General features: G+C 41.1%; 1 protein-coding gene across 1 annotated transcript in view; it reads left to right on the plus strand.

Moving 5' to 3' along the window:
- cadm1b (cell adhesion molecule 1b) overlaps positions 1-12,921 on the plus strand; it is a 127,720-nt gene that overhangs the window by 85,805 nt on the left and 28,994 nt on the right. Inside the window, exons 2-3 of the mRNA XM_070905804.1 lie at positions 3,797-3,817; positions 9,603-9,749. Coding sequence (XP_070761905.1) covers positions 3,797-3,817; positions 9,603-9,749 — 168 coding nt within the window. The remainder of the gene's footprint in view (positions 1-3,796; positions 3,818-9,602; positions 9,750-12,921) is intronic.

The following is a 12,921-nucleotide window of genomic DNA, read 5'->3' on the forward strand; positions in this document are numbered from 1 at the left end:
CCCACTTGATTAATATGTTTCAGTCGACTCTGGGGAGAATTAATCTGAAAATTCCCAGGAGTGTTTACAGGTGAGCGTTTTCTGATATCTCACTGTCTGGATTAAGCTGTACCTGAGAGCTGATAATAAAAGAAGCGGGTCAGGTGTGTAAATGAAATGCGACTAAATTATGCACGAATGCATTATGCAGCAATTTTGGCAGTATAACGAGAACACCCTGGTTGTATAAATGCATGATCTATTACAGTTAAAGCCTCCAATAATAAGCAGGGAACACAGTGGACCTCAGAAATATTTGACCAAAAGAAAAAAATAAACCTTACTTACTAGTTTTTTTCCAGAGCTTTCAATCATATCTTGTCATCTTCATTGGTGGATGGAGTTTGCTCAGTTGTCATGGAAATGAATCTGTTGACATACAAGCTCAGTGGCACTTTTAAGACATCTTGGCTTAAAGTTAAGCAATCCCAACTCAAGGTCCTCTTACAAGCGTATCATCTGTATGATGTGGCTGTCATCAGTGTATATGTAAGGCTACAACTAATGACTATTTTCATTACAGATTGATTTGACAATTTAAGTATTTTCTTAATTAATCGATTATTTGTCAGGTCTACAGAAAATTAGCAAATAAAATGTCTGACACAATTTTCTTAAGCCCAAATTGATATATTCAGATTACTTGTACAGATCTCAAAGGTATTCAGTTATTCAGTTACTATGACATAAGACAAAGAAAACCAGAACATATTCATATTTTAGTGATTTTTGCTGACATTTTTTGTTTAGAAAAATGACTTAAACAGTGAATCCATTGTCAGAATTTCATTTCCTGCTGATGTTTGGAGTTTGCTCAGTTGTCACGGAGATGAATCTGTTGACATGCCACTGTGTGATATGGTTGAAAGCTCTGGAAAAAGGCTGGTAAGCGGACCTAGAGTTGTGATTGTTCTGTCAAACCTCCAATACTAGTTACATACATACATATATGCAAAGTACAGTAAAGGGCCTTAATGTGTCTGCAGGTAATATATGCAGTATTTAATGTGGATATGTAAACGAATACGCCTGAGAACAAAGACCAGCGTAAAGTGACAGACGCTGTTTTTCTTTTTTTTTTTCTTTTTTACATTTTTGCGAGGACAGCTGAAACTCTTTGATCGGTTTCTTTTCTGAAAATCCTGACCTCAAAAGTAGCCTGTGTTTATTGGGTCCACTCTGCAGGAGCTCGCTTCTCTGTCCGATTTCCTTGAAGAGGAAAAGTTTGAAGCCCACCTCTGATCCTTCTAATTAAATGAAAACACAGTGGGCGACACACAGTAAGACAGCATTGCTCCACACACACACACACACAAAGGTAACCCATGTGGATCTCTTTGGGGAACTACACAGAGTTCCAGCATCCAACTCTGTTGTGTCCTCTTAGGCAGCGCGATCACACACTAGGTTGACATGCAACACGCTGCAGATCATGAGCATAAATAAGCAAGGAAATGTTTTACCTGAAAGGAAGAACATTAATTCAAAGGCATCAGACTTGTACTGAGAAGAAATGTTGCCTCATTAGTGTTACCCCACTGCTTTTACTGAGCAGCAGCGATAGGGAGAGAGAGGGAGGCTATGTGCCACTCTTACCACATAGACATCCAGTCTCCCGAGATCTTAGTTTGCCTCAGTGACTAAAAAATAGTGCAGATTATCATGGATTCATTGTGGTGGCAATGGGTTGAACACAGATGCCTGAATACCAGAGCACTTAGAGCCTCACTTCTTATAGAAAACATAATGCAAGAATACTCCCTTTCAAATGTTCACAATGGGAGTTGTTTTTTTTTTCCAGCAGGAAATGAAGCGTCATTGTAGGTGGAAAGCGGGGAATGTTCCACTTTTCTGTTTTCTGAACATAAAGCTGCTCGTTGTGCGGAACAGGAGGATGAGATTCGGATGAAAGGGAGAAGAGGTGAGGAGACAAGGACAGACATTATTTGGAGGACGGTTGGCCTGCCTGCTCTCATCCCGCGTGATTGACAGATTGGTGCAACGGCTGCCTCCGCACGAATGCCATCACGCGCATTTCCCCCAGAAATCTGTCTATCAGCACTGTCTAAGCAGAGCGACAGCCATGACATCTAATCACAGGCGAGCTGGCACCTCATAACTTCTACCTAATGTGCTGCAGGTACAGAGGAGAGAAGGGGAGCGCAGCAGACACACCACAACGCTATTTATAGCCCCTTCAGAGGCCACCAGCAGGAAGTGGATCATACTGAAGGGTTAGGGAAGGTGTCACCTCACTATATCACAAGTCTCGCTGTTTAGATACAAGTCTCTGCTGACAAGATTAAACAGTGAGATGCCCCGGTAATATATATTTTTTTCTGGGTTACACTATTAGTAACAAAGTAACATAAAACGAGGGCAGATATACCACACATACAAGATGATAATGAGTCATTTACATAATGTTGCTACAACATTATAATTACCTGGCAATTAAAGCAGCTCAAAAGCCTCATTATGGGCTGTCCTGAGGGCTGGTTGGACTGGGACACATACGGTGCGCTCATTCAAGCTCGAGTCTGGCTATCAAACTCTATCACTCGCGGTCTCCTTTTGTTCGAAACACTTTCCGCTGAAGCAGAATTGCCCCAGAAGCCTCATTATGTTGAATTATCACATAATAAAGATAAAGTTTTGACTGACACTCGGAAGTTTTAAAGGTGCAGAGTGAGATATTGCAGCAGGCTCCTGGACAATGTTCAAAAATTTGTTTCCTGTCGTGTGATTTGTCACTCATGTTTTTTTTGTCCTGAGGGAATTGCTGACACATTGAAAATGCACAAAGGAGTGTAACAAGGACATGTGTCATACCTTACACCCTTATTACAACGCCAATGACAAGTGAGACAAGCAGTCACTTCAACATACTGTACGCTCGGCACTGAAGCTCACATTGCTCACAGCCAGAGTAAAGGAGCTCCAAAGTCTGTGTGAAATGTCAATATAATAAAAAACGGCGTGTGAAATATAAAAAATGTAGATTTGGATGTGCAGCAGAGGGCAGGGGAGGAGGAGGTGTGTGTGTGTGTGTGTGTGTGTGTGTGTGTGTGTGTGTGTGTGTGTGTGTGTGTGTGTGTGTGTGTGAAGAAGGAGAAGGGGAGGGTGGGTGGGGGGGTTGTTTATGAATAGCAGACAATGAATGATGGAAGCTCTCCCAAGGGTGCAGGCCCTGAGCACTGCTGCGGGGACTTGGGAACACGCCAGTCTCCCATGCCCTGTGAGATGCCAGTTTGGGTGGGCACCGTTCCGAATGGGTGCTCTCCTCTCCAGGATACACCGCGGGTCCTGGGGGAGCGTCTCCAGGCAGTGGCTGCTCCAGAGCTGGGGCTGGCTGGAATCTCAATCAGGGACATGAGGGGCGAGGGAAAAAAAACAAAAAAACAAAAGTACCACATACTCCCTCTGTTCCTCCATATTAATATAACGCTCAGGGAAAATGGATGAAGAGAGAAAAATGGCTCATTATGTTGGGATCGTCGACACCTGCAGAAAAAAAAAGAATGACTGGATTGTAAAAATGACTCATTATGATGCTTTTTGTATTTCTCTTAATTGGTGGAAAATTACACAAATAGCATATGGAGCTTGAATTTAATGAATTTCAACACCCCTATTTAGGAATTATGAATATGTTTTTTTGCTACCAGTGGAGTATGGCTCTCTGCTTGCGTCCTGTCTGCTCACAACCTGTCTGTTTTCTTCTCCTCTGCTCTCGTCCTCGCCCGCGCTGCAACAGGAGCTGCTGAAACCGTGACAGGTACTCTTTCTTTTTTGCTACCTGCTGTTCATTTGGAAGTGCTTTGCTCCTGTCTGTGTCTGTTGATTGGCTGTCCGTAGCAGTCTGTTCATCTGTGCATATTTACATGAATGGATGGTTATGTTGGTGTTTTCTTTTCAGGAAGGGGGAGAAAGCCACGCACACTCACAATGCCGATCCACTCTTTTTTCTTCTTTTTTTTTTTAATTCTCAAATCAACGTTTCGCCACATGCAATGGCAGATTTCCATTTCTGTTCAGGCCACTTGGTTGCCTCTTTAGTTTGTCTGTCGTTAATTACTTTTTTTTTTACTGAGTTCTACGATACTAGGGGGTGCACTTTACCAACTTTAAATATGCCAACAGCAAAAATGATCCCAACCGGTTATAACTGTCTCTCATGACAAAAACAAGACAAGTCTCCAGCCATGTCAGCGGCTCTGTATGGCTGTTCTTTAAGGCTGTGCTTTGAGCTAAATGCTTATGTTAGCATGCTAACATGCTCACAATGACAATGTCAACATGCTGATGTTTAGCAGGTATAATGTTTACCATCTTAGTTTAGCGTGTTAGCATGCTAACATTTGCAAATGATCTATACACAGTACAAGTACAGCTGAGGCTGAATGTTAGCTTTATTTTTTGCAGGTTTGGCAATAAACCAAAGTGTTGGACAAATGAATGCACAGAAATGTATGTCCATCCAATAGCTGTGGAGATATTGGACCATCCCTAAAGCCATGCTGCTAGCATGGATAAAAAATATTCACAGTAAGGTACCTGTATACTTTATATTCAAACACTTGTCTTCAGGAACATGAGTTGTTAGTGTGCGGCTCTCTCCTCCTTTCTCTGATGTTTAGCTATAAACTAACACCTCACTTGCAGAGGAGTACTAACTCCAGATCTTTATGTTGTTTTCTTTCTAACATGGTGTGAAGTTACTGTGAGTTATTGAAAGTAATCCTCTGGTTTTAGCTGGTATTTCTAAAGCCAAATTGGGGCAAAACTGAAAAATAAATAAGAAAACGCATTTCAAGATTGGGTACCACTTTCTAATAAATGATCAATGTTTAAAACACATGCACATCTTTGTTGTCCAGATGCTAGATAATACATATAATTCACTGTGACTTGGAACACTTTCGAGCACTCCCCTAAAATATTTTCACTGTATTACATTAGGATTTTTTTCAGGTTCTTTCCTCTGTACCTGACAAATGTGAGCTGGAAACATGCTACTTTTCCTAATATAATAAAGTGAAATATTTAAAATGGAACGGTTCACAGTGTTGTGAGTCCTTTGGAGGCTGATACCTTTAAAAAGGGGGTTTATAAGTCGTAATTTATGCTTTATAAATGGTTAATAAACCATTTGCCTTTCATTTATACTGTACAGCAGCTATAAGCCAGAGCATTTTGGGTTGCCAGGTTGTAGCTGCTGTTCAACCTTTCTGTAATATTGCAGTTACAAATGTTGGTAACCCAAGCTTTAGTAAACGATTCATCAGCCATTACTAAGCCAGTTACGATTTCACGAAGGGTGCCCATTTAGAAAGTGGTGCCCAGTCATTACAGTGTATCGATTTCATTTATATGAGAAAAATGCGACAAACCTTTCAGAATATGTTTTTTTCTCATGTTGAACAGCCTTGTTTTCTAGTCTCTGGTGTAGCGTCATTATACAAACGGTTGCACTGAGGTTCTAAGAGCTTGTCTTTGGTAGAAAAAAATGAAAAGATGGTCAAATTAGTGGGTATGAAATTTCTGAAACCTTCCCATGCAAAGGGTCTGGGAGAAAATGGCACTACGCTAATTATACCCAGAGACAGAAGCCTTCTTACTTGTGAACATCCTTAAAACAGCATTTCATCATGAGGATCAGGGTTTAATGACTGAGCAGGATAAAGATACACAGCAGTGAAAAGGCAGCATCAGAGGAGGAGAGGGAGAAACTTTTATTGTTAATGACTGCCTATAGTCCTGGTTGTTCCTTGAAAGGACACGACTGCTGCAGACAGCGGTGACTCAAGGGAGAGGAATTGGGGGCTGGCTGTCCTGCTCTTTGCTACCCCTTTCATGTCTTTTGATGTGAAAACAAGAGAGAAAAGTTCAAAGAGAGAGCCAACTTGATTCAAAGGTGCCTGTCTCCGAACTTCTGCTGGAGGAGCCGGTCTGCTAATATTTCCTGATTTCGTCAACTTTTGTTAAAATTGGTTGGGGTAGGTGCTGTTTTGCATTTTGAATGCGGCTGATGAGCCCGAGCGTCCGTGCCAGACACTTGATGCCAGATTGTACATCCCCTCAGAGAGCGCACAGACTTTTGAAGGTCTGTATTTCCCTCTGACTGTTTCATTCAGTATGTTGTGATGCAGGAACAGGAGGGCAGCCATGTGTAGAGATACAGGCACTTTACTCTTCCAGACAGCTGCTGGAATGAGTGTGAATTTATCAGCCAGTCATCTGTGCCATGCCTCTGCCCACTCCCCCTCCATCCCCACCCACCACCCAGAATTAATGACTGCCTCTCCTCATTTGCACCCAATCATGACCAGGATGCAGAGGCAATTGAAAATGTTTACTCCAATTGCAAAAACCCTCCATGTTCCACAAAGTGGCCTGTTTTCACTTTGATGGGATTGCTAATCACAGCAACGTTATTTATGTGTGTTTTGAATTGGAGATGAGCCTAGGCTAGGATATTGGAGGGGGACCAACCTTGCTTGGGGCTGCTAAACCTTATGGAGAATTTATCTATTGCATTCCCTTTCTCTCAGTCCAACAGATTGGGAGCAGAATAACCTTGCTTTGAGGCTGCTCTATGTTGCTGTTTTGCCTGCCAAATATATTACTTTTACAGCGATGAAATAAAATAGACATCAAAACACTTCACATAGCTTTCGCCCTCGTCTTCTGCAGCACTTACTACATGTGCAAAGGAGCTCCAGCACACTTGATATCATTACATACTTAACACATTTCAGCTATCCACATGAAGATTATTTTGATTTGATGCCCATGACTATCTCTTTATTTTCTTATTATTTATTTTATTTTAGATAGTGAACAGCTTATGTAGCAAGGAGGTAACTAATCGCTCACTCCCAACCCAGTACTAGGCCATGTTGCTACCGGGCCGTGAGGAAAAGATGTGATTCGGGAGAAGACTTTAAAGCTTATTAAAGACTATAATAGGCTATTTGTGCATTAGTAACTTAGTGCAGTCTGTATATGTTTATGCCTATCTTTCCTCATCACTCCCTTTAAAGCCCACAAGTACAGGATACAGAACCGACCCGCAATCATTTCCAGACTGGACGATTCTGCACCTCAAGATTTATGTCCAATGCCAATGTTTTGTGCCAATGCAGGAAATGTTAAATGCCTTATATTAAGTCTGACTTTCATGTATGTGTCTAGAGTTCATGTCACAGACCAGCACTTTTTTATTAACTGTAACCACAATCTTTCCCTAATCTTAACCAAGTGTTTAAGTTGCCTTACCTTAACTATACCTTAAAGCAACAGCTTTTGGGAAATACATTTATTCACTTTCTTGCTGAGAGTTAGATGAGAAGATCGATGCCACTTTCATGTCTGTGCGGTAAACATGTAGCCAGCAGCTGGTTAGCTTAGCTTTGCACAAAGACTAGAAACTGGGGGAAACAACTAGCCTGGCTCCATCCACCTCCCACCACCTCTAAAGGTCAATTTACACATTGTGTCTGATTTGTTTCATTTTTACAAAAACCAAAGTGTTAAACCAAGTGTAAAAAGGGAACAGCCTGGCCGAGAAATAGTCTGAACACACGGCTGTTTTGAGTTTTTATGGGGGGGGGCAACCGGCTGCTTCCTGTACCCTTATATTTATCAGACAGAGATGAAAGTGGTATTGATCTTCTCATCTAAATCTCTGCAAGAAATGTTGAACTATTGTTTTAACCAGAGTTAATTTGCCATTAATTTGCCCTAACCTTAAACATACTGTAGATGCACAGATAGAAAGCACGAAGAAACTTTGGCATTGGACAATTTTATGGGGTTTGACAGAATCATCACCGTTCTGACAGTGTCACCGTTCTGGTCTGGCAATGGTTTCAACAGAACGTAAGGTCAAAAGTCCATCATCGATCTGCACAAGCTGTGTCCCTCTTACTATTGCGACTAACAAGTCGACATGAATAAAAAGAGAGTAAAAAGTTTGAGAGACAATTTGGGAGTTTCTAAAGAGGAGGCAGAGTAAGGAAAAAGGCCTCGTGTGTGTGTTATTTTATCCAAATGTTTGACGATGTGCACCACCGGCCCTCCTCTCTGTCCGCTGGTCCGTAACAACATTGTCAATATGAAAAATAGTCAAGAACACCTGCATTTATTTATATACTCCCTCGTCCATACACTCATTCACTGTTGGCCTTTCTGCCCCTGGTGGCTGTTGGGAGATTAAACACTGAACCAGAATCATAAAGTATCACCTTCTGCTGTACGATTCAGTTCGGTTCATGTCTGTGTCCTCTTTTCACAGTTTAATATTAAATTATGTCAATACACACTAACAAGTAGCACATCTTGGATTAACTATAACCCTTTAATGGGCAGCAGTGTGTTTTTTTGGACATAATCTGTGTCTGTTGTTACCTATTTCCTTCCCTTTGTCCTGAACCTGATCCCTGGCAGCAGAGTGGAATGAAATGGGTAGTTCATTGCATCAGACAGGTCTGAGGAGCTTTTCTCCACAGGAGGTTAATTTCTTATTGCTTGCCGCATTCACAGAGTTCATTCTGAATCATGTTAGTTTGGCTGTCTTTTCCCATTATCACTATCTGAAAATGCAGGTGTTTTTTTCTCCCCCACTTTGTAAATGTCAGAATGCAATAGAGGTGTCTGACAACTCGGGCATGCAAATGTGCTTTTGATGTTTTCTTGGGGCCGTGGCTGAGAGCGTTGTTCCACCGCTGGTGTGAATCTGAGGCATTAAAACGCATTCTACATTCTCCTTACACTTTTTTGGCTCCTGCCAGGTAAATATAGCACAAGGTGACTTTTGATTCTCTTTCTCTTTCTCTTGGAAGACGGAGGAAACAAAGCCAGGCTTTTTTCTTTTTTTTTTGCGTGGGGGCGGTGGGGGGGGGTTCGGTGTGAGGTGTAAGTTACGATGACAAGGTCCAGGGGCCTGTCTGTGGCAACAACGCCAGTGTACAGAGAGTGACTCAGATGCTTACAGCACTTTTATTCCTAGAGATACAGAACTGAACAGCTGAGCACACAGAGCGCACATTGGTCACATGGAGCCTCAGATGGAGGACTCCGATAAAGCTCAATCATAAACAGCATCCAGCCCGGCTCATCTCTCTCTCTGTTCTCTCTGTCTCTGTTTAACTCCCCCTCTCTTCCTCCCCTCCTCCACCCTGCCCGTATCTACTACTTGCCACTTTCTTACACTCTTTCTTTGTCTCTTTTTCTTCCTACCCTCTCCTCTCTCCCTGCCTTCGTGGGCAGCAGAGCTTACAGCCCATCTGGCACTGACTCACAGGGCCCACTCTGAGCTCGGGGAGATCAATAGTGACAAACACTGCACATGGCTCTTATATTAAAAGGATTAGACATGGCTGCAAACACACAATCTACGCAGCCTATTCACGTATTTTTACACTGTGCATGTGTTTACATGCAATCCCTGGTGTAAGACATACAAACATTTGACAGGCTGTAAATATCCAGATAGGAATGCTTGTCTCCCACCTGACATTTCATTTGTCCCGTCTGTATTTCTTGTCTGTGTTGTGAAGTCGAAGGTCAGAACTTGGCAACTGACAATGTGTCGGTGATCGAGGGGGAAACGGCCACCATCAGCTGCAGAGTGAAGAACAACGACGACTCCGTCATCCAGCTGCTCAATCCCAACAGACAGACCATCTACTTCAAAGATGTTAGACGTAAGCGCCAATTACACAATGTTAACCATGTCTCCTGAAATCTTGTGGAGTAACCAAGAAATATGCAAACACGTTTGTTTCTGTACTAAAATGGAGAGAAAATCCTACCACAAAAGGATTACTTGTGTGAAAGAACAAAACTCTAACTGCAGTACTGCTTAGGACTAAGAATATTTAAACTTTAAAGGAAAATTCAGTTTTAAATTCATAAAGTCCTGTTTTCATAGTTGTGGACATTATTCCAATCAGTTCCATGATAACCAATTACATTGAGGATATGGGGACACAAAGATAAGAAATGTGAATGAATGAAAGATAATGAAAGTTGAAGTTATTATCCATTTGACGTTGTAGAGTCACTCCATCATGGTAACGATGGTACTTACTTACGTAACTTACCAGTGACAAGCTAATGTTACAAAGCAGGTGCGTTTTACAGACCGTGTAGCCTGTTATCCTACACAGAGAATTGCGAATTTAAGCTGATGATAACAATTTGAAAATTGATTTATTGCCCATGTTCTCATGTTAGTTCGATTAAAAGTGCAACAACAATTATAATGGGAATTTTCCTTTACTATAAGTTTGAAGTTATTTGAGCTTTACTTACTAAATAATGACCAAAGCCTTTCCCACAACTTCACCACATCATTTAAATTGTCTTAATCAAATCCAAACCTTAATCAAAGCTGTTTTACTTGATATGTGACAATGGCCTGATTGTATTTGCTCTTTAAAATCCAATTTGCGGTTGAAGAGCATATTCCTCACATCCTAGACTGCATCTAGTCTGCTCTTCAGACATTTGTGAGATTGAGTTGCACAAGAAGAGCCACTACAACTGTTTGTTTTTGTGTCAGTTTCACATTTCAGGGCATCCTGTGCTGAAGGAATCTCTCAGGTTTTGACATCAGATATCACCACAAAGATCAGCTCTAGCTTTGGGTCAGGTTTTCTCTACGCTAACGTGATTCCATTTGTCCTTGACTTTTTGGCTCTTTTACACAAGTCATTAAGCTCAGAATGTGGCAAGATTAATATGAGATAATACACAGTGCTACCATAATGGGAATACTTCTGTGTCCTTGTCACTGTTCGATTTTACGATAATCTCTTAGATTAGGATATTGAACATTATGATTATGCATGAGCATATGGGCTACTTCTACCTCGAGCCGAGTTTTTGTCTCTGCTTTTTTACTTGTTTGTATCTGGGATCTGAGCCAAGATTCAAGGTGAACGTGAAACACCCTTCATTTCAGTCTATATTGCATCCCAGCTGTTATTTCACAAGTCGAGGTAGCAAGACGTGTGTTCCATTTTCTCACTTGCGAAGAGCATCAAGGGAGTTTGAGTACACATCTTAGTCATATTTGTACAAAATACCCGAAGCTACCTGAGAATATGGCAGAGAAGAATGGATTCATATAAAGCATAGGTCATGTTGTGCTCTACATCTCAAAACATATTAAGTATTAGCTTTACTGTTAAGGAAATCTTTCCACGAGGTTGAGACCTTTCTCCTCTTCATTCTTTATTAAGGTGCTCCACGTGGGCCTGTAAACATGTCATTTTCTCTCCCTTAGTCAATGCAGTTCCATTGTCAATTAGAAAACACAAAAGGTTTTGTTTATCTGCAATTAGATCTAAGCATATGTCAGATTTCTGACAGGCGGCTAAAGTGTTATTGGGCTGCTGCTGCTTTTGTGTACCTTGTAATGGGGTCTAGTGAACCCAATGGCGGTGTTATTCTAGGCTCTGTTCCTAAAGGACTGCTGGCTCTGGGGACCCCCCTCAGCCAGTGGCATTGTTACCTGTCAACGGGGCCGCTCGACACAGTGGCAGATCTTTGTATACAAGGAAGTAAACAGCGGCGACATTGAGACACACGAGGAGCTACAAGAAGAACAGCAGCTACAAGCGGAGCAGCAGCCACAGAAACAGATTTGCACACAAATACTAAAATGATAACAGCTTTACAGTAGCAGTGAAGGCCAAATAAACAAATTTCTATTGCAGCAAATAAAGATGAATTATGTCACAGGTACAGAGGCTGAGCGAGTGTTGTTGGTATGAGCCATTTATTCTGCTAGATATATGCAAAATGACATGCAATTTGGCAGAGTTGTCATCTGAAATGGGAAAAATGAGCTTTTATCAGCGAAGGTGGGCCTCTATGGATGGTGATGCAATATCACACCATTATTTATTCACTGCATCTTTCCTCAGGAGTTGTCTGACTTTGTGTTGCAAAGGTTTAATGTTTAAAGAAATACTCTGCCAAAAGACTTTCCTTTTAGCATCAGATAGTACTCCCTGTAGGTTAAAAAGCCCCTGAAAACCTGGTTTCAGGTCTTAAGTATTTCTCTATAACATTGATAGTCATGACTTAATAAGCAACATCAAAGTTAAAGTTTGTGGGGGAAAAACATCTTTAGTATTAAGAGTTTAACACTCAAAAAGTCAGCTAATCTGCTTCATTAGGACTGTGTAGGTGTTGTTTGATTGACAGCAGCTATGCAATATAACCAAACAACCCCACAGCTGTCATCTCATTTCAAATGTTCCTAAATTGTAATTGGTGCTATTTCCATGCACGTTTTCCAACTGAGGCCAGCCCACTTCAAACCAGTAAGAAAAACAAGGACAATACAGAAATCTCTGAGAGATTCATGGCCTTTAAATGGTGAATGCAAAAAGTTAATGTTGGTTATAATGGATTCTAATAGTGACGAGTTAAAGCAAGTTTTCACTTCTCTGTCCAACTATATTTCCACTAAACCTGCAATAACACATATTTTTGACCACTAGAGGCAACGGAAACAAGCTGTGAACACAACACTGACTCCTTTTAGACTAACGTGTTGCCTATTTACACATCCAGCTTAACAACTATAACATTATTCATTTGGAGTCATGTTTCTGGCCACCTGGCGAGTGTAAGTCACTCTTTTTTAGCTCTGTTTTCGGTCTTCTCCAACTCAATCTCAACTACGTTCACCTGCAAGTCACTAATTTATGCAATGGTACGCTATGAGAGCAGTGAGAGTGAACCAAAACAGTAAAATTGCAGGCCAAAAAAACAAAACATGACTGTATAAATAGCCTTATTGTCAACATAGAAATATTGATTAAAAAAATATATTGTGTCATTAAAATATGACTAGATACA

Source organism: Enoplosus armatus, chromosome 5 (genome assembly GCF_043641665.1).
Source record: "Enoplosus armatus isolate fEnoArm2 chromosome 5, fEnoArm2.hap1, whole genome shotgun sequence".
Lineage (NCBI taxonomy): Eukaryota > Metazoa > Chordata > Actinopteri > Centrarchiformes > Enoplosidae > Enoplosus > Enoplosus armatus.